General features: G+C 31.5%; 1 protein-coding gene across 1 annotated transcript in view; it reads left to right on the top strand.

The window, feature by feature from the left end:
* Nucleotides 1–222: 222 nt before the first annotated feature.
* The window catches only part of LOC124360668 (serum response factor homolog), a 184,943-nt gene continuing 157,385 nt past the window's right edge, over nucleotides 223–27,780 (top strand). The window contains exon 1 of the mRNA XM_046814486.1: nucleotides 223–809. Within this exon, the coding sequence (XP_046670442.1) occupies nucleotides 363–809 (447 nt within the window). The 5' untranslated portion in view covers nucleotides 223–362. The remainder of the gene's footprint in view (nucleotides 810–27,780) is intronic.

The following is a 27,780-nucleotide window of genomic DNA, read 5'->3' as shown; positions in this document are numbered from 1 at the left end:
GGGGGGCGCGGTGTCTTTTTGAACGTATATTCCTCCGCTGTGTTGTAATTTGCAAAAAGTTTAAAAGCAACTTCAAGTATTGGTTTCTAACACTTAATTATAATTTGTAACGTTCTCTATGTATACTTTTAGTTGATGAGTCAGTCATAATTTTGAATAATTCGAGAAATGTATGATAGAACTATTTTCCCCCTCAAGCGCTCAGCTGTAATGTTGTGACCAGGCACGCAGGTCAAATTACGAACAGTCGCCGTGTGTGTGTGATGATTGTGAATCTCAGTTGTAGTTGAATGATGAGAATCGTAAGTTAAGTGATACGCGTATTTTCGGTGATGTTTTCGAAGTGTTAGTGTTGTGAAGTGATGGATACCCCATCAGGTGGGGGAAGAGATTCCCGGTTTAGTATGGGCTATAATATGTCGTTATTAAGTGGTGAAACGGCACCTGAAATATATTCAAGTGCAGTGCATAGTAGACCTTCAACCTCAATAACCTCAGGATTGTCCAGGTCTTCCTTATCGTTATCAAGTGGTTGTGCCAGTTTGCAAAGAGGAATTAAAAGAACGTCTTCCGATGTGTGTTTTGATCAAGATGTGTCTGGTGTTAGGTCGGGAATGTCAAGTATGACAGGTGATTGTGGTTCGGATGTGGTAGACGATCATGGATTTTCGTCTGCTCCCCAGAAGGGCTCTCCGCCTGCTAATGGTAAAAAAACGAAAGGACGTGTAAAGATCAAAATGGAATATATTGATAACAAATTAAGACGATATACAACATTTTCTAAAAGAAAAACTGGAATCATGAAAAAGGTAGGCTACCTTCTTAACATAACCTCAATTTACTTGGCATGTAAACATAACCCTGATGCCTCTTCAGGACTTAATTTTATTAAGTTAGTGCATCTTGGAAAAGTTTGGAATTTACCCTGAACATGTAAGGGTACATGTTTTATAATAACAAAATTTAAAAACAGATTTTATTCTAACAAACTAGGCTTGATGGGGTATTTCCATTAGACACAAAGTTACATTTTTGAAGAACGAGCCTAGACTCCAGGTAAGAAAAACAAAGAAGTATGCTGTTTTCTGCAAAGAATTGCAGTAATTGTGTTTTTAACTTGAATCGTGATTTGCCGCCCCGGCGTTTTAATCTTATTGGTACCTTTAACTCTACTAACCTATAAAAAAAACTGCTGAGGAATTTCTTAAAAAAGCATTTATTAAAGAAATTCTTTATTTTTTTATTTTGTGTTTAAAATGGATTTTAGTTTACATTTAACAATAAATGGGCTTTATCGTAAAATTATAAAAAAACTTGTTTTATTACAAAAATTGTAGGCCAGTAAGCTAAGTTTTGCCAATATATGAAAAAGAAACTTTGGGTAGGGTACAATAAGTGGACCCGGTTTTTTATATTGAATAATGTAGGCCTAATCATCGATATCTAATATACGCATCTCAAATCTTAGACTATTAATCAATATAAAATTATCTATAGTCCTCGATAACAATCATATGTTTTAAAATTTTAATATGAATTTAATATTTACAGTGATCAAACAAATTATTATGTACATAACCAAAATTAGGAAAACTGAAGGTGACCATATTTGCTCCTCTCACAGTTATAGTTGTTTCTTTCCAACAAATTTCACATAATGGGTTTTTCGGAAGGAGTCCAACATGTTGAAGCCACGAAAAACATGTCATCATCTTTCACAGCTATGTCGTGTAGTTTTCTAAAATTGACAACTATTTTTAATAATCAACTGTTAGTTATGTAAAATTGAAATATTACCTTACGTGTATTATTTGAAAGTGTTTACAGCTGTTGGTATAGATTATTAAGTTAATTGTTCAAAATAATTAATCAGTATCGATTGATTATATCGATGGTTATGATTAAGTAAGTAATATTGTTTGCCAATTTCGATATAAAAAAACTGGGTCCGCTTATCGTACCCTACCTGAAACTTTTTACTATGTTTTATTCATAAGAAAAAATCTTGTTATATTGTATGGCTACCCATGATATTCTACACTCATTTGTTAGTATACAAAACCAAAACTTATAACTGTTAGTATGTGAGATAAAATAGTTTTCCTAAATGTCAACAATTACCAGATCAATTGTTTACAGTTTCTTATTGATGATGGATGGTTTGAAAGGGGAATAAGATTTCAAAGATTTATCCTTGTTATACGGTACAAAATTCCTAAAACTATGTTTGAGGATTAAAATCTACCTTTTTACTCAGGTATAAAATAACAATACATAAACATATATATATATATATATATATATATATATATATATATATATATATATATATATATAAAGCCTAAAAAGTGTGGCAATGGATTGCCATTAAAAATATTTGTATCAAACCAGACTGGTACGCTCAGGTAGAAGTCCGGAAGAAGGTTATTTATAGTCCAGAAAAGATTCATTTTCTTTTGGAAATAAAAATATGTTTACAGGTGATTCAGATGATTTCAGTTGAGACTTAATTGTTCAAATTAATTAATCAGTATCGGTTGGTGATATAAAAATCGGGTCCGCTTATCGTATTCTACCCTTATTTATAGGCCTACCTTACTTGTAACTAGGCCTATCCTATAGAATTATTAAGTTATTAAGATAGTTCTTTAATGCTCACCACTAAAATCACATAAGATAATATCAAATTAAGGTTCCATAGTTGTCAGTATAATAAGTGACCACTAAAAACAACGGAATCATAGAACCAAAGTATGGATTAGAATTACTTAAATTAAAAACCTTACAAAACAAAAACTGTTATAGGTATAAGTTGCAGTCGATTAAAATGTGAGTTAAATATATTCACTTAATGGTCTGGTGTTATTGTATACAGTACTTCTGGGGGTAGGGTACGATAAGCGGATCCAGTTTTTTATATCAAAGAATGTAATCATCGATACCTAATATTCACATTTAAAACTCTAGACTATCAATCGATATAAAAGTATCTATAGTCCTCAATAACAATCATATGTTTTAAAATTAAAATATGAATTTAATATTTACAGTGATCAAACAAATTATTATAACCAAAATTAGGAAAACTGAAGACGACCATATTTACTCCTCTCACAGTTACAATTGTTTCTTTCCCACAAATTTCACATAATGGGTTTTTTCGGTACGCATACAACATGTTGAAGCTGCGAAAAAACAACGTCGTGTAGTTTTCTAAAATTGACTGCCATTTTTAATAATCAGAATTACTTATGTAAAATTGAAATATTATCCTACGTGTATTATTTTAGAGTGTTTACAGCTGTTGATATAGATTATTTAAGTTAATAGTTCAAAATGATTAATCAGTATCGATTGATTGTATCGATGGTTTATGATTAAGTAGGCCTAATATGGTTTGCCAATTTCGATATAAAAAACCGGGTCCGCTTATCGTACCCTACCCCAAATTGCTGAAATACTGAATATGCTAATAATAAAATGAACATAGTCTAGCCTTAAACCAGGAATACAATATTAACTGATAGCAGAGAATCTATTCAATTAAAAATATCTAAACCATTGAATATAAAAAAAATGAATTATAGTTAGTTATTTACAATTAATTATTGTCAGCTCTTTGTAATGTATTGAATAACAGTATTGTTCCAAATTAATTATAACAAAGTAAAATCATTTGTAGTATGGTATTTGAGTAATGGTTGCAAGTACAATGGCAATGTAGGCCTACATGTGCTATTTGTGTCACAAACTGTCAGACATGTTAATCCTTCCAAATATTATAAAGCAACTAAATGTTTGCACTGTTTTGTTTGTTAAATTTTATAAATGTATGTACCTTGCCTAAATTAGATAGTTTTTTTTTAATCGCCTAGTATTTATATTATCAGGAACACTGAGTTTAATGATGAAGTATGTCACTTAATGGAATTTGGCCCAGTGTTAGTGAATATTTTTATGGGTAAACATGATTTTGCAACACAAAATAGCAGAATAAATAAATTTGCAAACAAACTTAATACACCTTTTTCTTCTAAGGGGTAGAAATTGGCATATACTTAAGCCTTAAGGACCTTTTGCACACCTGGAAGTATACTATGAGGGCTACCAGTTTACGATTTCAGCAGTTCTACAAACCGCCGAAAACAACCAATCAAATTCTCCTGGGGAATTTCACAATCTTTGTACAGACTACTAAAGATGGCGTAATGCTAACTTACCATTGCAGGGCAGTCAAAGAGCAGGTGTTCAGAAGTTTCCTCGTGCCCGTCACATATTCTATAGAGTGGATTCTCTACATATACATAACACCTAATACACCTATAACAGATTCAAACATGTGACATATTAACAAATTTAGCCTAAAAGTGTCACAACACATACAACATCAATTTATAGTGGCTTGGTGTGTAGAATTGTATTATTTAAATACTGATATGAAACCCGATTCAATGAATTAAAATCTGAATGTATCATATGTGTAAGATGTGCTGAAAACATTTGATATTTTAAATTTTAAAATTTAGACTTTAAATTTTGCATGAAATTTTATTTCTACAAAAATGAGTTCTAAATGATACATCATTTTTAATAAACTTTTTAGTCTTTTTTGTATGATTGTCTGTCTGTCCTATTTGTCCACAGGATATCTTGAGAATGAAGTGAGCTATAGAATTGAAAGTTTGCAACCTCAGCGAAGCCTATTATGACATGTGGTGTGGTGTATTTCTACATTATATATTACTGTACCTCTGTTTACATAAAAAAAGAAAAGGGGAAAATGGAGGATAAATTAAATATAGTGATTATTTACTTCTACATGAAAATACAGGTAACACACAAGAAATTACGGTTCATTTTTACAAGAACTGGATTTCATAGTTAAATCTGCAGATGAAATGAAAAATTGTCTTTATTGAATACAACGTAAAACATATTCAATTGGCGAGGTTAGGACTATTAAGTCCTCTCTTACACCTAACCATAAATTAATAAACTCTACTATTACTGTAAAACAAGAGCCACAATACAGTTTAAATTACTATTTTACAATCAAAAATTATAATCTCTATTTATATAAAGTAATAAAATGAAATAAAGGTTCTCTATGAAACTAAAAATAAATAAATAGAATAAAACTTACAAGGAAATTAACAGACATTCATCCATCACCATTCATACAAAGCCGTCGTCCCATACCCTATGCCACGATATCGTCAACCCGACGAGGCCCAAAACAGATGATCCCTAAGCACCCCCCGAAACCGTTCCCGACTACGAATACCTCTGATATGATCCGGGAGATTATTCCAGAGATATGAAGATAAAAATAAAAGGAGAAAACTGTAAATATACATTGTACTATACAGTGTTTTGCTACTTTAAAACAAGGAATGTTCGAGGATACACAAAAAATAACAATTTCTTTGAAGGTTTTAATTTTGGGTTAGAATTACTCTTAAAACAGTAAGCTAATGTACTTTTTCACTATAAATATGTCTTTCTTGCGTGGGAAACAAGTAAAGTAGGCTAATTAGCTTATTAAAGTGAGTATGGAAACAATTAACCATCTGGATATGTTTAATAGAGAACTATGTTTATGATGTGTTTGATAATAAATTATTGTTAAGGGAGATAGAGTCATTTTTAGAAATTGATGAGTATAAACAAAATATAATAGAGGGAGGTTGGTAAAGTGTGTGTGAATTTTAGGCATGATTGAAATTAGTATTGACTTGGACAGAAAGAAGCGTGAAAGGCTAGGTGGACAGTACAGGTCACAATTTTCCAGGCAATGAAAAGGATGGCAATATGTTACTCTAATTTCATTAATCAACAAAGAAGTAAAACATGTTACAACCGTCATCACTGATTTATGGAAATGTTATTTTAATGTTATAACTAAAGGATGTATTATTCACTTCACAGTTAACCATAATAACAGTTTTATTGACCCATTGACACAAGCCAATACAGAAACCATTAGTCATCATATAAAACGGTAAAGAAATCATTAAAAACTGGCTTTAAATCAGAAAAAATCATGGATCACCTAACTGAATTATTATACAGAAGTTTCAATCCATAGAGAAGATCCCTTTATGTTCTTTATTCAGAAAATACATACTATATTAATCTAGTTAATTAGATTATATTTTTAAATTTATTTTGTTATTATAGTTTTAAATTATTTGTTTATTTTTGTTCATTTTTATTTGGTGACTTGTGCAATGTCGATATCAATAAATCAGTTAACTATTATGGAAGTGCAGCTTAAATACTTTAATGTCTATCAAGTATCAATTACAATAACATAATAAAATAACTTTCACATAATCAAGTATGCTTATTTACAGGTAGTTTTATAAAATCCAAGAATTAAATAATTGAATTAAATTTGAAAATGAATCTTAGGAAATTTTAACTTCAGAAATTGACGAAAAAGAACTCTTGTCTTTATTGGCGACTCGCAGGAAAGTTATGTTACTATGAAGAAGAGATTTCTAAATTTTATTTCCATCAGGTTTCGTCTTTTCTCCGCATAGCCTTAAATGAATAGCTGTTATTCTAAAACGTGTTAAACAATTTTTTATTATCATAATTTTCCAATTCCAATTTACATACTGTACTTTAAAAATACAATATATTCAGCCATTTTAAAATTGATCTAATTATTGTTTTATTGGTATTTAGACAATAGACAAAATTCTTTATTCATAATCTTCAAGATTAGAATGGTGTCATAAAGTTTACATGTTTATTTTATGTAGTATTCTCAAAACATACACTCCTAGTACTTACTTATGGCTACTTGAAATTTGTAAATGTTTAATTGAAAGGTTAAAAATAAAAACTATTCATCTCATGAGCAACTAGTTTGTACATGATCAATAGACAGAGGAAGAATTACTTCTTTTTATTGTTGGAATCAATAAATTCAGTGATTTGTATTACCAAATCAATAAATGAAAGATACAGGCTGAATTAAACCCTTGAGGCTGGGAGATTCATCAAAATATATTCATTCTTGGATTTTTTTGTGTGTTCGTTCAGATTTGGATGAGGCTTGCTATACCTGTTGATATTCACTTGTTGGAATTTACTCTAAAATCAAAACATTAAGTTGTAAAAGATGTTTAATTTACTAGAAGCATTGTTCATATAAAGTCGTTGGTTTATTAGATTTCAAAGTGAACAAATCAAATCTAAGATGTAAAAAACAACAGTTCATTAATGGTTTTCCACTAATTTGTGAATAATAAACAGTCTGTAATTGTCTCTTGTATATGAGTGGTTAGTGTCTCATATATGATCATCCCTAATCACCAAATCAATAAAATGAAAGATACAGTTATGATTGAACATGAATCCCAGTTCGGGTGTGGCTTTGTCATTTTATGTTGATGACAAGTTCCTGATCATCTGAGTCTAGCTTAAAGTAAAGTGGTAAATGGATCTGAGCTGGAGTTTCTCAACCCATCCATAATAAAATTGACATAAAAACAACCACTTACCACTGCTAGGGTTAATAAATCTGGCTCTGACCAATTGTAAAATCTTTTTCTAGTTCAAGTGGATGTATTATGTGACTTATGTCCTCTAAAGCCAGTGTGTAATACGCATGAAGCAGACATGATTGTTTTATAAGTAACCTAAGTCATTATTTTTCTGATTCTCATTTTTGTTATTGTTAATTCTTAATGATTGTGATATAATTGTAATTTTTTACCCTTTCAAAAGCATTTGTTATAAATAAAGGGGTCATTCCTTAAGAAATCAATATTCCTTTTATTTAGAGTTTGTTGTTGACGATGAAAGGTTTGACAGGATAACAGGATTTTGGACATTTGCCATTGTTATGGTTACAAAAGGTTATGTAACCTTTTGTAATCACAACAATGACAAATGTCCGAAATCCTGTTATTCTGTCGAAATCAACATACTTAAATATGGTACAAATTTTAACTGACCATCTCAAAGCTTGATGAAATTTGATATGTAGATAGTTCTCATGGAGATTAGGTTTCTGAAATGGGACTTTTGTGGACTTAAGACGAGTTCTTGTTTGTTATTATTTACTTGTTACGTTACTACCATTGCCAAAAATAGGAGTAATCAGTCTCTTTACTAAATCCACTTGGCTGCTAGATTTACTAAACGGTCCTTCAGGTTGTTGACACACATATGACACTCAGTTCAACATATAGCGAGCTTTTACATCAACCAATGCATATACATACTTTCAAATTTTAACCTGTATTTGTTAGGGGTTTTTCTTGCTTGTACGAACATCTTCCTTGGAAGACCAACATCTCACCCACAGTCGTAAACTCACTTATACTATAACTCCTTCTTACAGTTATTAGTAAAAATTTGAAATATTTCATGTATATGTGTAAACTTGTCTATAGTCTTTCTGGCCACCTCATGTGTGCCCTGTCAAAACTATAGATGTGGTAAGAGAAATATAAAGCCATCTTGTTGGCCGTCATATTCCCACTCCACATCCATCTTTGGCCCTAAGTTCTTCACTATTTCAGCAGTCCATTTTTTAGGAGTCCAACAAGATAGAGTAGCCAAAAAACAATGTATCTCTATCATATCTGTAAGTGACCCCTTCTTTGTCTTCTTTAGAGAATAAAGTAACAATTTAACCTTTTATACCAACATTAACCTCAGTAAAGAAATTAACTTAGAATTACTATTTGATATTGAAATTTTTTACTTAAATTTAAGTTAATCTGTTGATAAAATTTAAAGCATATGAAAAATGTATTTATACTTTAATGAAACTCTTTATCAAACCCCACTCATACTGTAAGAATTTTCTATTATTTGTTTAATTTTATACCTTTATTAATAAACTTACTAGGCTTGTGTACAACATAGAATTTAGTTTTACGATAAGAATGAACCCTCCTCTCCTAAAAGGTTAAAATATGTAGGCTATTTCAAGTAAAGGTAGATTTCACCTTTGCTTGTCTTGAAATATCAAACCAAAGATGCATTATTTGTTTTCAAAGTTAATTTTTACAACACTGATGACAACTCTCATGGCTGGCATGTTAATACAGAATATTCATAAAATGTAGAAACTCATCACCTTTGAAACCTTACAAAACAAAAACTGTTATAGGTATAAGTTGCAGTCGATTAAAATGTGAGTTAAATATATTCACTTAATGGTCTGGTGTTATTGTATACAGTACTTCTGGGGGTAGGGTACGATAAGCGGATCCAGTTTTTTATATCGAAGAATGTAATCATCGATACCTAATATTCGCATTTAAAACTCTAGACTATCAATCGATATAAAAGTATCTATAGTCCTCAATAACAATCATATGTTTTAAATTAAAATATGAATTTAATATTTACAGTGATGAAACAAATTATTATAACCAAAATTAGGAAAACTGAAGACGACCATATTTGCTCCTCTCACAGTTACAGTTGTTTCTCTCCCACAAATTTCACAAAATGGATTTTTCTGTACGAGTCCAACATGTTAAAGCCATGTAAAACATGTCTTATCATCTTTCAAAGCAATGTTGTGTAGTTTTCTAAAATTGACTGCCATTTTTAATAATCAAATGTTACTTATGCAAAATTGAAATATTACCTTATGTGTATTATTTGAAAGTGTTTACAGCTGTTGATATAGATTATTTAAGTTAATTGTTCAAAATAATTAATCAGTATCAATTGATTATATCGGTGGTTATGATTAAGTAATATCGTTTGCCAATTTCGATATAAAAAACCGGGTCCGCTTATCGTACCCTACCCTACTTCTGGTTTACAGTACTTCTTAACTCTTTGTATGCTTCATTGAAGTAAGATGAGCTCTTCTTATTGGAAATGTATTTTCTATTATTTTATAAAAGAAAACTTACAATTCTCCAATAATTTTTTATATTTTATATAATATCAATAGATATAAAAATTATTGGAGAATTGTGAGTTTTCTTTTATAAAATAATAGAAAAAACTTTGTATGCTTGTTATCTTGAACCCTTTATAGGATATCTTAAAGCTTTTAAATAAAAAGAGTTGTAATTTACAATCAGGGCATTTTAGAACTCTTTATTGTTTTGCTTTATGATGCGTAGATGTATAATAATTTGAATATAATCATTCCTTTCAAAATTTAAACAGCCACCATCTTAAAAGAATATTAAAATAGTTAATAGTTATATATAGTTATTAGTAAAAAATATTTGAAATTTAAAAAAGTGTATTTATATATAATGTTATGCCTATATTAAACAGTTTTACACAAATATGAATGCTTGCCATATTATGCCAACTTCTTTGAAAGATTGAGACTAACGAACTTATCCACAGCAAAGTACCAGTACTGGTCAGAAATTAGAGCAATGTCATCTTTACACTTATTTGCACAACTTTTTGAGATATTAAAAATACATGTGAGAACAATTGTTGTAAATGATCAAAGAATTTGAAAACATTTTGCTCAGCAATTTATAATAAGTGAGATATAACATTTCCTTTGCCAAACTTTGAACGACCATCACCTTCAGACCTTAAAAGATATAAAAAATATACAAATAAAATTTGTCCAGATTACTTGATATTTTAAAAACATTTCTCTTAGATTGAAGGCGATGTTTGAAAATAGTCAAGGTAAATTGTAAAATAAATGGTTAGATTATTGTGGTTTTGGGTTCTGGAGGTCGTGATCACAGATATTGTAAAGAACCTTTCAATTCCTTCAATAGAATGATTGAAATAAGCAGAATGTTATAGGTAATATTACCTTAAAATATATTTATTGATTTCCTTTTAATATTATTCTTTTAAAATAAGATACTGTTAAGAAAGCAGATAATACGCATAAAAAATAGCTAATACTGTAGTAGCCGAGAGCCAATTTGCCATAATCTAATTTTCTTTGAAATTGATAAAAGTATTTTGTTTTAAGAAAGAAATCGATTGCCCCAAATTTAGGTGGAGGTCAAAATAAGAGGATATCAAAGAAGGTTAAAAATATGAAACTATAATATTTTTGAAAATCTTTTCTAGCTGGATAGATCGACCATCAGGCGCATAAATAATAGTTATATAATTGTCTGATAACTAGCTAAAGAGACTGAAAGTCATCACTTTAAGGGTCAGTATGTGGTTAGCTGATGCTGATTTAACATTCATTTACGTCTCTTGACGGTTGGTTTAAATGTTTCAAGAAAAATATGATCCGAGAAAAAATAGTCACTTCATATTTTTAACCTCTTTAATACTGTCCCATTTCCACCAATATAAGCATGGGTGACCAATCCAGGCTGTGTGCTTATACAATGCAAGTTGGCTCTTGGACTATAAGTTCCTTCCAGCTTTCAAAACAACACCCCTTACATGTTCAGTGAATATTAGTTTGCAATCTATAAAAATGTGCCTAGATCTCACATACTATACTTTCTGTTGATCTATTGCTCCAATCCCAAAAGATGGATTAGTTAATTAGTGTTATAAGTAAAAATAAGTTGTATTCTGCCAATCTCTGAGCAGAAACAATGGGTGACTGTAGAACTAAAGGATGCAACCCCAGTGATCAGTAGGGGGATCTTAAACATCAGCAACAGTGAATATCACAGTTTAAAATATATGTTATGCCATAATTAAATTAAAAAAAAACTATTTGCCTCCAATTAAACTCAAAGTATTCCTGAATTTGTGACAATACCAGAGTACACATCACCAGAACTTGTGTGATTGTGGTAAATATTCTAGTGGACATGATAAAGTGGCCTTATGATCCAATGAAAGGGTTTGATGAGGAAGATTTTCAAAATTGACATTAAACTTACAGCAAATGTATGAAGAGCTAAGATGACAGACTCAAACAAACAAAACTCCACATAAACTTTTGAATATCTATGATAATACATAAAGAGAAGAAATCAGCTTAGAAGGTAGAGAGATACCTTACTTGTATCAAATCTTACTTGTATTAACATAATATTACTAATTACTTTGTTTTTGTTGATTTAAATCCTTATTATTTAAACATTGATTTTACGTAAACTGTGTTATAATTATGTTATCTTATTATTCTATCCTATTCAATTTTTATTATATATTTTTATAATTAATTTCTCTCAATAAAGTAATAAAGGAAGTTATTGTTTAACAATTTAATTACATTACTGTATTTTAAATTATCTCTCCATTTATAATGTTTGTGACTTTTTATGGACTGACCACCAAGCAGTCATAAAGATTGTGTATAAAATATTACTTGCTATTAACTGATTTAAATGTTTATTAATTTTTCCTCTCTTTTGTTAATGCAATGTGAAGTTTGTAAAAAAATTAAAATAAATTTACTACGCCACAGAAAACTGAAATTTGTGCTTTACAATTTCAAATTTTGGAGCATTTAATTTCTTGTGTTCAAAGTACAAGATAGAATCATAATTTTGAGTCTTACCCTTGAGTTTGCAATTTAATCAAACCTCTTCATAGATTAAACGTCCAGTAATCAAGGCACATATAACACACATAACACAAAAAGGTAAACTACAAACACTAACCCAGACTTCCTTCACCAACAGGTCTCCACGACTTCAGATCAATTACAATGTTGCCAACGATTTAAAAATCTGTGTTTAACAGATTGTGTACTGTCAAATTTGTAACTGTTTTAGTGATTGCATTCTATATAGCACCATTCCTTCAGGTTTGGTTTCAAGCAAGTGACAACACAAACACAGCTGTTCTTGACTAACAGACAAAATTGGTTTGTTGATGTATAGAAAAAAATGCACTGTTTTGATGGATCATTTTTATTTCACACAGTTATCAACTGAGTGGAATGACAGTTAGTGTGTCATGCAGGAGGAGCCTGCTGATTATTGATGCAGTGTACACTTGTGGTTTCCCAGAGATCTAATAAATAAATCCCTTATTAATCAATCTTGATATAAACCTGACTTTGTGATTTTTTAACAATGTGTATTTTAATTTACATGTAAGCTGGAAACTCTGTAGTTAAACATAATAAACATTGCTGTTAGTAACATTAAATAATGGAATCAACTGGGTAAAACAAGGACTGAAACTGAATCTATTACTACTAATATGTTTTTTCCCTGAAATTTTTTGTAAATAAATTAATTTTAAACATAAAAAATAAGATTTCTAATTTACATTAACAGTTACTTGTTATATAAATTATAATTACTACATCAAAGGTACTGCTAAGAGAGAAAGAGGAAGTTGGGTGATACAGAGAAAATGTTTTAGGGTGTTACGTTATAAAACTCTTACTAATCTTGATTGCATGCAATGAAGCATTAATCACCCCATGACAACACATTTTTTTAAATTTAATGTTAAAACTAAATTCATGAGTTGTAGATTTTTCTGCCTCATCGTCTCTAGTAACATTGTGATTTTCTTTGTCCTGCAACCTTTACATGTTTTTAATATAGTGTAATTTGTTTTTTATTCTTTCTAATCTCGTATCTACTCTGAACCAATGCAGCTGTGAAACATGTATCTTATACATTCATTTTTTTCTTTGGACCTTCTTCTCTTTAACCCTCCAAGTAACCATCTGACAGCAGAAAGTGCCACCAGCACAAGTTATGACAACCTGTACTGTACAGTTAAAAATCACTTTACTGTTTATTATCACAATTCAAATCCAATTTTAGACTATATTAATCAAAAGTGTGAGTTTCTACCCTGCAAGGTAATAAAAGACACAATATATTTCTTAATATTTAATTTTTTATAATTGCATTACCTAACAACAGTAAAATACCTAAAAAAATTCAACTTTTTCTATTTTGTTTAAATTATAAAAACTCTTTAAAATTGACTTGTAAAACCTTGTAAACATTGTAAATTTTCTGTTTTTAGGATTGCATTTTCTACAATTTTATTACTCCGAATTTTGTATACAAGTATTTTATTAAAATGTTGATAATTTGATGTAAGACAGTTATTTTATACTTCACAGACAATGTTTAGAAACCACTATTAAATTTAAAAAATACATTTTTTTATGGTTTACTTTAGACAGCTCTTGATAAGAAAATTGTATAACACTGTACACATCAATGAAGATTAATAATTTTTATTAATGTTTACAAAATAAGCCTTTAAAACCCTTAAAAAACTGGGTGTGCATTTTCAGGATTTCAGATGGGTTTACAGTTTTGGATGGTTTCTGATAGTTTATTTCTTTCATGTTAATACATAAAAAGCATACCAGTGTCTGTTGTGCTTTCTTCAAACACAAATTTTGAGTTTGATGGTTATTCTAGCCTCATAAATCTCTGGGAAGTAATCTCCATTTGAGCCATGTATGTGTTGTGATGTCTAACCTCATCCTGATATTGTAATGATTTCCATCTTAAGTTAACTAAACACAGTAGTCATTTAACTTTTTTACATAAATGTAAGTTTGAAAATGAAAAACCTTATGCCTATAGGGAAGCCAGTAAAATTTTGTTTTCCTCCTTCTAAATCCTTTACTCAAAGAAGATTTTGCAATTATCATTGTCAAAGATGCCTCCTCCAAAATACGAGGGGTATCCAGAAAGTAACAGACGTTTTGAAATTAAAAATTAACCAACTGAAATAGAAACATTTGATTATATACATTTAAAAGCTATACTCTGAGACTATTTTTCACCGTAATCCCCATTTTAAAAATTGTGGCATTTACTATAACGTGACACAAGTTTTTTTCGATTCCAGCTTTGTATAAATCTGCTGCCTTAGATCTTAACCACTGATTAACGCCAGTGTGAAGCTCAGTGTCACTATTGAAGCGCTGCGTTGCGAACCAGGTCTTCATTGCTGGAAAGAGAAAAGTCGCTTGGTGCCAGATCTAGGCTATAAGGCGGATGATTAACACACTCCCCAATCAAAATTATCCAAGACTTGTCGTGTACGATTGGCTGAATGGAGATATGCATCATCGTGGAAGAAACAAAATTTTTTAACTCAATTTTCCCCTACTCCTGTTTTGTATCACTCCCGCCGTAGCTTCTGCAATGTTTCATAGTACCTCTCTGCATTGATTGTTGATCCTCGTTCAAGGAGATCAACCCAGAATCACACCCTTAGCATCTCAAAAAACAGTTGCCATAATTTTTCTCAATGACAGAGTTTGGAAACATTTTCTTGGTTTTTTTTTTGGAGAATATGTGTGCCCTGATTCCATAGACTGCATTTTGTATCACAACTGATATGCTTTCACTCATGTTTCATCACCAGTAATGATACAATCAAGAATTTCGTTACCATGTTTTGTCGTATTCATCTAGGATAGTTAACAATACAGCAAATCTTTGTTCTTTGTGATCTTCCGTAAAGGATTTTTTAAACCCACCTGGCACTTCGTGAGATTTGTGGGAAATGTTCAAAAGTTCGGATATTCAAATGGCGAATTTTCACAAACTTTTTGTTATTTATTTTCAACATCAAATCTTCAGTCACAATAACTAGGCCGACCGCTACGACTATTGTCATGAACATTGGTGCGGCCGTTTTTTTAAAGTAAATACACCACTGCCTTACTCTGCTTTCACTCATTATTCGATTTCAATAAACTCCACATAGTTTTGCTATGGATTTTCAATTGGTTTATGGTTTTTTTTTTTCAACAAAAGCCTTATTGGTGAACGCACTTCACAAGTGGTGGGATTTTCAATCGCAGCACACATTTGAATTAATCACAGTGATAAAAGTAAAAGAGATACAGACAGTGCATGACTACAGCTCGATATGCACTGAACGCTGAGTGTTTTGACCACCACCACGGTGGCAGCTGTAGCCCCGGCCACACCATTCAAAAACTTTCTTGATAGCCCTTGTACTATTGAATGTAAAAAACTGAAATAATAACCCTGATTGGTACAGAATTTAACAACATTCTCCAAAAGCACCCAAAATGGGTGTAAAATGTTTCTGGAATAGACAAGAAAAAGAAAATCTCAAAAAAGTCTCTTGAAAAAGTTAGGCCCAAACAATGTGATTTGTGGCAAGGTGAATACGGATGCAAATAATAAAAATGTAGTATAAAATCCTCAATGAAGTAAAAATATTAGTTTTATTTAAGGGTTTAAACTTTTCTGTGGCACAGAAATCAGTAAAGGCACTAGATTTCGTTACTGGGAGTTGGCTGTTGCACAGTTATCTGAGAAACAGGGTGATCAGTTTTATTGTGAGGTCTGTCTTTCACTCAGGAAATTTTTTCCACAAAGCCCAATTTGACAATAAAAGAGAAAAAGGCCATGTTGATCCTTGGAAAAGATGACACGGGTCAAAATTTTACCAGCCCAATAAAGGCAACGCTACTGTTGTACTTAACTCAGTAGCATATAAAGAAAAGATTACGGTGACTTTAAATACTGGCACATGTACTGTTTTAAATCAAGACCCAACTGATTCATTTCAACGCAAAGGATGCAAACACCTTAAGAAAACACAAATCATATTTTTTCAGATAAATTTAAGACTAAATTAACTCCTCACCATTCCAAAATCCCCCATATGTATGGCCTTCCTAAAATCCACAAACCTAGCATCCCTCTCCAGCCTATCATTAGTTCTTGTGATTCACACATTGCCGGGAAATGGTGTAAAGTCCTTATGGACATTTGGTAGAAAAAAACTGACTTTTATAAAAACTTCCAGGGATTTGGTAAAAATGTCAAAAGTCTATCTGGTAAAAGTCTATAAACAAATCTACCAGTTTCATAAACTCTTGACATTACGTCTCAAAGAAGGCCAAACATTAAAGGAAAGAACTAAACTTCCCATGTAATTAAGGAACTGTTGGAACTATGCACTCAATGCAATTATTTTGAGTTAGAGGGTCAAATTTACCGTCAAAATGAGGGGATGGCAATGGATTCTCCACTGTCTCCTATTTTCATCAATGTATAGGGTGTAACAAAAAGTTTGGGTTGGCTATGTATTTTCAAATTCTGTGATTCTAAGCTAAAAATGAAGAATAATTTGTTTCCAATTTCCCCTTTGTCTAGCCGCTAGCCACCATTTTGTATTAAAAAATTATTATCTTTAAAACTAGTAAAGCTAAAGAAACTAAATTTAGCACACAGGTTTGAATAGGTAAGAGGAAATTTTTAAAAGTAATCGTGTTATTTTCTTTAATTAACAAAATGGCGTCTGTTGAACTTTTTTAAGTCAAATATCAAAAAAAGCCAATATAGTTATAAAATGTACTAGACACCAACTATTTGGTGAATTTTATTGCAACTCCAACGGTACTAGTTTCAACGGAATCAACTGTAAATGTACGCTTGCACAAGCTGTGAACAACAAACATTTTATCTTTAGATAGGTATTTTCTATCAGCTGTTTTAAAAGATATACAAATTTTAAAAGATAACAATTAATTTGAAATTTTCATAACAATTCCAACGGTACTTTTTCATTGAAATCCATCAACGCATAAGCGAGCATAACCACTTTAAAGATACGCTTGCACAAACCGGGAGCGCCAAACATGTCATAGTTGTAAGTTATCAATAAAAACCTTCAAAAATCTGTCAAAGAAGGAGTGGACTACTCGATATTTGATAGAGAAAACAGCTTATGCTCAGATAAAGATAGATGAAAAGAGGAATTTAAGAAAGTTGAATCTTAGTGCAGTGGATACTCTCAAGTAGTAATAAATAAGTGCAAACGAACCAGAAGAATCATTCCTGAGTCAGAAAAACAAAATTGTGATAAATTTGTGTTTAAGTCAATCCCGTATGTGCCGGAATTATCAGAGAAAGCTAGAAGAGTAAGTAGAAACCAAAAAATGGCACACAGGATTCCAAAAACTGTGTTTACAGTATAACATGCAGTTGCAATAGGGAATACATATGTGAGACAAAAGGACGATTAAATATAAGGATAAAAGAACACAACAAAAAAAAAGCAGGAGAAAGGGTCTAACATAAAAGAAATTGCACATCATATGAATTGATGAACCCAACATGATACATTAGGAACCTAATTTCTTTAAAAGGAATTTAATCGAAGAACTTGCATATGAACTTTAATTTTGAAAATTGCATCCAAAACCACGTACCAGCTTGATGTTAATAAAAATAAAATGTGTTTGTCACTAACGAGGGAAGTTGGTCAGAGTTCTCCCTTAGATATTAATACTCTCTCTTAAGATACGAAATACCAATATTGTAGACATTTAATATATAATCAGTAACAATTTGTTCTGCACATCCACTGATTATTCTATTTTGTTTAGGTATTTATGTACTGTATGTTGTAGAGGCCATCCCAGAGAGTTCTTTCAGCAGTTTAAACACTCGGTTGCGGTATTAAACACGTATAATATTTAAGAAGATGATGATCCAATCATATCATTCATTCTTTCTACATAATTCATATTCATATTATTTCAGCATATTTTGTTCTCAACATGTGAGCTTGGCTCAAGAAAACATGATATGTCAGAGAATATTGAATTATTTATCCTAACATCGAAAATATTTATTTTTATTACATAATAGAACAAATAAATAATTTGTTAAATATTCATAGTACACGAGTAGTGTCCTAGAGGATTTAGAGATTTTTAGTGAATTACGGTTTCAATGATATACTCCTGCTTCATACAAAGCTAATTGGTGGGTATTGCAGGTTTCTTTGTCCGAATGGTAATTATTATTTATTTTTAATAATAAATACCATGTTTTCCTTAGATGTTAGGTGAAAAGATATTCAAAGAAACCCGTTATAATATTCAATTATCAATTGAACTCTTTGTACTATACTTTTGTCATTCCATCTGGTGAGTACTTAAATAAATTCAGGAGCTTTTCTGATTGAGAGCAAGCTACATACATTTGACCGTTTGAGAATCATTGATTCCCCAAATCCAGTCCAAACATCCATCCAGCGATGCCCTCGTACTTTGTTGATGGTTATTGCCAAAATTTGTTGCACCAGACAAACATTTCAATTCAAATGGAAATAATGATTTATTTCCACGATTTTATGAATTTTATAAAACAATAATGATATATCTCTGGAAAAAATTCATTTATTCAATAAACGTTTCACATCGTGTTTACATTCTTTAGCGGAGCTAAAATAAACATGTGAATTGTCACAGTCAAAACAACATATAAAACGAATGAGAAATCAAAAGTACAAATTACACTTTTGCTCAAAAAACTTACTTAAGGCAAATAAGAAATATAAATAGGTAAATTAAGTAGTTAAGTATGTACTCTTCAACAGAGTAAAATGCCCGGTTTATGAGGTAGCATTTCAAGGAATTTTTAAATGTTTGAATTGAATATTCATTTTTTAAAGATTCTGGCAATTGTAAAGTTTTAATGCAGAATAATTCACGCCCTGCTCATAGAGTTTTAACCTATGAACAGGATGGTATAGCATCTGATTCCTTGTATTGTAAGGGTGAAATACTTGATTTTTATAGAACTGTTCACTATTAGATTTGTAAAAACTCAAAACTTCAAAAATATATAGAGATGGGAGGGTCAAAATGTTCTTATTTATGAAAAATGATTTACATGACTGTCAGGTTCGGAGCTTAAACATAATTCTTATAATTCCTTTTTGCAATTTGAACACATTTTTTGACTTTAATGAATTTCCCCAAAATGCCACCCCATATCTCAGGTGCGTGAAAACATATGTGTAGAAGGCAGACTTGATAGTATCACGGTTTGTTACAGAGTTAATTGTTCTCAAAGCAAAACAGCTGTATTTAGTTTTTTTATAGTTGCTCTACGTGTTCATTCCATTTAAGGTCTGTCTACTACTACTCCGAGGAATTTTGAAGAGTGAACAACCTCAATATCAGGCAATTTTACTTCTGGAATCTGATTTAAAAAAGGCATGAACTGAATTATTTAGTTTTTTTCTTGTTGAGCATCAGACCGTTAGCGTTAAACCAATTACCTACTTCGCATAGGGATGTTTGCAAGGCACTTTCTAGCTCAGCCAAATTATCTCTTTTCACTGTTAAAGTTGTGTCATCTGCAAATAATGTAACAGACGAACAGGTTAGGCTGTGTGGAAGGTCATTAATGTAAATTAAGAACAGCAAAGGGCCCAATACTGACCCTTGGGGAACTCCACGTGTAATAGTCTTCTAAGTTGAAACATGTGTTTCCATTAATTCGTCTTTGTATGTGACTCTCTGTTTCCTATCAGATAAATAGGAGCTTAGCCATTCATAGACCATCCCATGTAAGCCATAATAATCGAGTTTTAATAAGAGCAAATTGTGTTCCACGCAATCAAATGCTTTTGTCAGATCACATAAAATTGAAGCAGTTTGATGCCTTTTATCAATGGAATTTAATACTGAATCCAATAAATTGTAAACCGCAGTCACTGTGGAAGATTTTTTAATGAAGCCAAATTGATTTTTACATAAAATTGTATATTTTTCTAAATGTTTCAAAATCCGAGTTGTCATTATTTTTTCAAATATTTTTGATAAAACAGGTAAAATTGATATTGGTCTATAATTGGAAATGTTTTTCTTTTCACCCTTTTTAAAGAGTGGTTTTACTATAGAAATTTTTATTTTATAAAATCAAACAACAGTTGCCAGAAATTGTGACCAATAAAATATATATGAAGTTGCAATAAACAAATATGTACAGTTCAGTACTACATAAAATATAAAAAGCTGTTTAGTTACTTCTTGTGGCGTTGTATAACTGACGTAAAATCTTGTAGAGATAGTATTTGGTTGATGAATACAATAAAATAAATATTGATCTTAATATAACAAAATATATGTTCCAAATACGAAACAGATATGCTAAAAAAATTTACTTCGAAGAAAACTAATATAACATTTCTAAGGTAACAGATATTACATTGGCAAAATAAACAAGATTTAACTTTGTAAGAACAGGTGTTACTATTTGTTTTTTATTTTTTTTAATTTCATACTGTAAAAAGTGTTGACCCAAATTTTGAAAAGAAGTTCTAAAAGAGGAATTTAAGAAAGTTGAATCAGATCTTAGTGCAGTGGGTACCCTCAATTAGTAATAAATAAGTGCAAACGAACAAGAAGAATCATTCCTGAGTCAGATAAAACAAAATTGTGATAAATTTGTGTTTAAGTCAATCCCGTATGTGCCGGAATTATCAGAGACTGTATGACTATGAGTTTTAAGCAATTGTTGCTGAAAACCTATAGTTTTGTAAAATAAATATTAGCTCCCTTATTCAATAAAATAGCCTTAAACTTTAAATCAAAAATATGTTGGATGAGAAAAATCTTGACCTCATAAAACACTGAAAACAAGTTTTATTATTTTTTTTTAACTATTTGCATAAAATGATTTTGAGTTGCTCTTGATCTATTAATGTACGTATATATTCAATTAACGCACACAACTTATTGTAGATATTGTTATTATGATTGAATCAAGTCAAAATACAAAGTGCATAATAATGTTTGATAAAAAATAAAAAGAATCAAAACGCATGAGATCATCATTTTGTTTTTTATTATAAATAGTTTTAAGAATGAATGTTAAATTCTGATTGATGCTGATAGTGTTTTTGTTTCTGCCCCATAGTGTTTTTGTCACTTGTTGATAGTTTTGAAAACATGTCCTTTCTTTCAAATGCACTTTTAACTCAATGTTAGTTTACTCCTAGAGGGTACAAACTATGAAATTACTTCTATGCAATCAACTTTTAATTACAGTTCTTTATTGAGTTAAATCACAAGAGCAATTAAACGTGTTTTGGACTAAGCAACGCAACGAACAAACGCACAAGAAAATGGCGAACTGAAAGTTACAGTTCAAAATGAAGCGGACCATTTGGAACCGACCACTGACCTCACAATAGAAAACCTGAAGCTCGCAAAACATTTTCAAGTACATTAGGATTTCTGCATTCCTGAATCACAATTTACAGTATAAGCCTGTTTTCACCTGTAGTACAGTAAATTAAATCAAATTAACTATTTATGTACATATGCATGTTGGTGCAGACGATCGGATGTTCCAGACCATAGGATACTGAGCAATTGGAAGTTCTCTCTCTCTCCATCCCTCCCTTCCCCTCTTTCTCCTTCTCTCTCTCTCTCTCTTTGTGTGTGTGTGTGCGTGCTTACGTGCGTATGAAGATTTGATGGTTGTGAAAGTTTGACCAACTTCACTGATTTTAAAATTTATGAAATTCTGTCTGAGGATTAACTAACTCAACACATTTACTGGAACATTATTTGAACAATTTTACTGAGTTTTCCCAAGTCTCACTCCATATCTGAAATGCATTTCCATCTATCCTTTTTCCTTACAGCATATTATGTGAGGTTTCATTCCTCTCCATGGAATGATTTTCAGACAAGTTTGATCACCATGTCTTGAATTATTTACCTTTTTAACACGTTTAACCCAATGTTATCAAATTCTATACTTAAAAAGAGTGCAGATACAAATTCTGGAAACATCATGTTTGTGTCGTATCACATAACGATACTGGTAGTAAATTTCTATAATTCCATTGTACTTTTAAATCATCCAGTGTTAGTAACCATATTTTATTATTCTCAATTACTTTAATATTTGGTCTTAGACTGTGCTTGTCCCGTTTCTATTTAATATTTCCTGTTTTAGAAGAGTTGATATTATCTGCCAGTACCTCTGAAATTCACATATTTCCATTCAAGATCCTGCAAGTAACCAGTTCTAATATTAATACTGTCAAGTCTCAATCTCAATTCTGGACTGCACCCAGTTAATGATCAAAGAAGTTATGTACATATTGTTACCACTGCTTTTAATGTTGATGCTTGTCTAGCATTTATGTTTGTGTGTATTTGTCTCTGACCATGGTTTATAGGGTTCTCCATACCTCTATAGCTATCTATTTTTTTGTCTTACATATTCATTGTATAACTTTTGAGCTTTTCAATTTGTTGGCTACAAATTTTAAGCTCACATTTCACCAAAGCTATAGTATGTCTCACAAGCTTGAGGATGCAGCCATTGACTATGTTTTCCTCATTACCATGTTTTCTTTGCATCCTGCCGGATGGCGAGTCCATTTTAAAATTCCACTTTAGTTTTAAACAATGTTCTGTTGTGAGGAAAATAGGACACTCAAGTTTTTTGTTATTATCTCAAAGAGCAGCATACAATGAACAGCCAATACTACTCGCATTTGCTTTTAAACAAGGTGTCACCAGCCATGAGAGGCAAATGTCTTGAATCTCATAGGATAGATGTGATTCTCCAGCAAGACAATGCACATTCTCATATTGTTCAAGTAACCCATGAAACCATCGACAAAATGGGCTGGGAAGTACTGCCTCATCCTCCTTACAGTCCTGATGTAGCACCTAGTGATTTCCATTTGTTTGGTTCACTGAAGGAAGCATTAGTACGTGAAAAGAGGTTCCAAGACAACAAGGACATTTGTGGGTAATTGGTTCAAATATCATGATAAATAGTTCTTTGCAACCGGAGCAAAAAAAGCTTGTAGCCCATTGGAGCAAGTGCATAAATGTTCAAGGGAATTATGTTGAAAGGTAGTAAAAGTATTGTTTTATAAAAATAGATGGTTTTTTTTTCCAGACTAATTTGTCTCTTTAATTATTGAATGACCCTCATATCAAATAGAAATCCACCTGAACCTCAATCTGTTGGTATGTAGGGATTTTATTTCACTCCTACCCTCTAAGTGTCACTTGTGAGGTGTCTGGCAAGCATTTCCTTACCTGGCTCATACATACATTCTCTAGGGATCATATTTCCCCAAGAATGTGGTGTTCACCAAATCATCTGGGTCTGGCTTTAATTTGTTTTGTATTCTCTATTTCTTGTGTTTTTTTTTAAATTGAATCAGCATCTTGTTTGTTTTGTGTATTCTTCCATGATATAGGATCCATTACTTAAAAAAAACGTAAAATTTTCAATAAATTAAAAACATTTTTAAATCCTAGAATGTATTACTTTTAATTTAATGTATCTCATTTAAGTATGGTGTTTTATAATTTCAATGTGTAGATTTTACCATAAGAAGCTCTATATTGAATTTAAATTACAAACTAATATATAAGTATTGACAGATAATAGAATTTGTATAGTTAACCCTCCATCAGGCGCTTAAAATTAGAAACACCATCAGGCACTCATGGAGGTTTCCTCCAGGTTAGCGAATAATGGATATTATAGTCGTTTAAACTGTTTTTATTTGTTTAAATATTCATACGGATTTAATTACAATGTAATATATTCATTTTTAGATGTTAAATAAAAATTACTCTCTTATTTAATGAATTTTCCAAATAAGAAATTCAAAATCTTAAAAATGGTTATTGTATAGTAACAACATTTTAAGGAATAATGCAATTAATTGTAAAAATGTTTAACCTACTGTAATAATATATGGAATTTAACTTAGTTTTTAACTTCTTACAAAAACAACTTACTTCAATTCTTGAGTTATTATACAATGTAATGTCAATTATTACTCTGAAATAAAAATTTATTCTTTACCAAAAAATTCTTTTTGAATACTACACAAAGTTTCAAAACATTTTCCTTCCGGTTATTATAACGACAATGTTCACTCCATAAACAGTACTGAAATGTTCCCTAGCACACGGGTACTGTACTGACAAGTCTCTCGTCTTCTTTCTCCATTTCAGAAAATTCAAATAAAATATATTGTAAAACTTAAAAAGAAACCATCACAGGTCACACATTTAGGCACACACGGATTATTACTCTATAAAAACTAAACACAATAAGGCGCTCACGGAGATTTCGTCCTAGCACTACAAACACAACATCGGTCGCTCACGGAGGAATCGTCCAGTCTCGCACGGAAGTAGACGTCATACTGACTGATTTTGACAAAGATAAGCGGGAGGCTATTGTTTCGCTTCCCCGAAAGATGCTCGTGAAGTACACTGCGGGAAACGACTGCCAACACCAGAAAAGTAATACTATTTTTAATAATAAAAAATACACGGAGGAAAACTCCGTTTAGCGCCCGATGTAGGGTTAATTAGTCACTAAAATCAAAGTCCTAGTTATAACGCAGTTGTAAAGTTGTTCCTCCTGTTAAAAGACCTCAGATGCGCGGCTGACAGTTATCATGCCCTCTTGAGAACATATTAAGAAATTATTTTGATTTCTGTTCAGTTTTACAAGGAATGTACTTCAGTGACCCTAATTTTATGTACACTTGTTATATCATGGCCCACAGCCACAATTATTCCGCGTCTATGCTCAGCTTATTGGGAAATTTTATAACAGACTTTCAGATCAGGAGATAATAATTGGTGCCATTGGCTAACAACTGATTACCACGTTAAGCAGTTTAGGGTAATTTTTTCAAAAGGCCCATAACAAAGAGGCCACATGTAACCTATAAAACATGTTTTATTATGCAAATTGTGCAGTTCCTACTAACCTATGTGCTCATAAAATTCCTTTACTTTTTACTCATGTAAACTTATCTCTAAAATCACACATTACCTTCACTTTTAGTTGGAGAGAGTTTAGTATAAACGGCAAATTGTTTTATTATGCAAATTGTGCATTTCCTACAAATTTAAGTGCTAATAAAATTCCTTTACTTAATTTTACTAATGTAAAGTGATGTCTTTCATTTTTCCATGCTGACGAATTGTATCATAAGGTTGTAAAGATTATTAACAATCTCTTTAATTTAACAATGATGAATTTGTTAAACTACCTGTAGTGTTATTTGTCTGATGTTTAAGTTTAGCGAAGTTGCAGGAAGCTAATGTTTGTGATGGCCTTGTGATAAAAACAAGTAAATACCATTACGTAATCACTACTAAACTCACAAACGTCTATCAGACAAAGTAACTCAGTAACAATAGGTACGAGTCATGTCGACACAAGTTAGGTTATACTGTGTGTGTGTGTATGTGTGTGTGTGTGTGTGTGTGTGTGTGTGTGTGTGTGTGTGTGTGTGTGTGTGTGTGTGTGTGTGTGTGTGTGTGTGTGTGTGTGTGTGTGTGTGTGTGTGTGTGTGTGTGTGTGTGTGTGTGTCTGCATGAGTGTTCCGTGTCTCAACAATGGTGTGCCAGTGTTTGCATCCCCTAAGAAATAAAGAATTTATCGTCAGCTGTGCCACACTTCGAGGCACATCATTGCAAGCCTGCCGTATGGGCAGTTACCGCACCCCACTTCCCCCTTCACCCAGCGTTGTTGCCACATTGTCATATCAGCTGATTGTCAGTATGAAAGGCGACACACCGATGTCTCGCTTTGTTTCGGTTTTGTTCTTCGGCGTTCGATTAATCAGCACGTTTTTATTTTATTATTATTTTTTATTCACGTTCTGTCATAGTGTAAACGCTCACGTTCTGTCATAGTGTAAACGCTTGTTAATTTAGATCGTGAAGGTAAAGGATTCCGGAAGATAGATGAGAAGTAAAGAGAGCAGTAACCATCGATCGATTGTAGAATTCAGTCGATTATCCCATTACTAGTTATTTATTATTCCGGTTCTGCTGGCAATGCCGCTCACAACCCAGGCTTACTTGGTGGGGGCCAAACTAGGATAGTACCGAGTAAGATAAAGGGACAAAGTTACAATTTTCGACCATCTGATCTTAAAATGGTTGCTGATGCTGATGTAATGCTCTACCTATAACTTATAGTTCTTTTTAATGTAGGGCTAAGAATTTTTGAAATCAGGCCTACATTGTCTTGGGCTTCCCTTAGTAAAAAAGTTTTTAGTTTTGCTTACAGTCAGTTAAGCAATACATTTTGAAATACGATTTGTACTGTCAGATATCGAATGATCAGTGTGATTTGAACTGTCTTTGATTCGAACAGATGTTGATTTTGAACAGCTGGTGAAAGTTTTGCCGTTTGGCGGTTACTTCACTCACAAGATTGTTGTTTTCTGTGAGTCTTCGTAGATTCCTTTAGTTGTGCGTCACTTCGTACTGGCGTAAATATTATACTAAGTAGTCTATTGATTTTCATATTCCCAAATTGTGCTTACAATATGTTAATCTTCAAATTTATTTACTGCAATTCCTTACATAAAATGTATGTGAATGTTGTGTTTAGCTCCGTTTACCTTCCTCTATAACGTTTATAGTACTGTATAGCATATTTGGTTTTTGAACTACAGTTTCGTTAAGTTACGTATAAACTAGTATTTCAAATTACATAGAATTCATGCTATAGTTTTATTTATTTAATTAGAATATAATAAATGTTGACTTGTTGTACAACTGAAAGCAGTGTAGCTATTTACAATTATATAAATTATTATATAATAGGTATTTCTAAATTTGTTATGTTTCCGTGTGAAGAAATACAATGGATAACTGTTTGTGTAAAAAATTGTTGTATAGGAATTTGATTTTTAAAGTGGTAAAACAGAAAAAAATCGACAATAGGACGAGAAGGAAATTGGTGTCTCTTAGTTCATTGTAATACACACACTTATTGCGGAATCTTCGTAAAATTTAAGAAAGAAGGTCATTTAAAGTTGTATGACGGTACAGTTGTAGTTGCATTAACACGCCAACAGCTTACGGCTTTTAGGAATTGAGTATAATCAAACCTCTTTTAATTTGACGACTGCGCTGTTCAAAGGTACACATATTGTTTGTTGCATGTTATAAGTAGGGTAGGGACACCTGTAAATCGATTTGTATTCTCATGGAAAGGAAGTTTATTCTTAAACTTTGGAATGCAATACATATTTTGCATTCTCCGAGTTTGTAACTTCGAAGGAAAAATGTAAACACGAACAGGT

This window comes from Homalodisca vitripennis, chromosome 4, assembly GCF_021130785.1.
Source record: "Homalodisca vitripennis isolate AUS2020 chromosome 4, UT_GWSS_2.1, whole genome shotgun sequence".
Taxonomy (NCBI): Eukaryota; Metazoa; Arthropoda; class Insecta; order Hemiptera; family Cicadellidae; genus Homalodisca; species Homalodisca vitripennis.
Note: the sequence above shows the minus strand (reverse complement) of the source record. Positions and strands in the feature narration are given on the sequence as shown.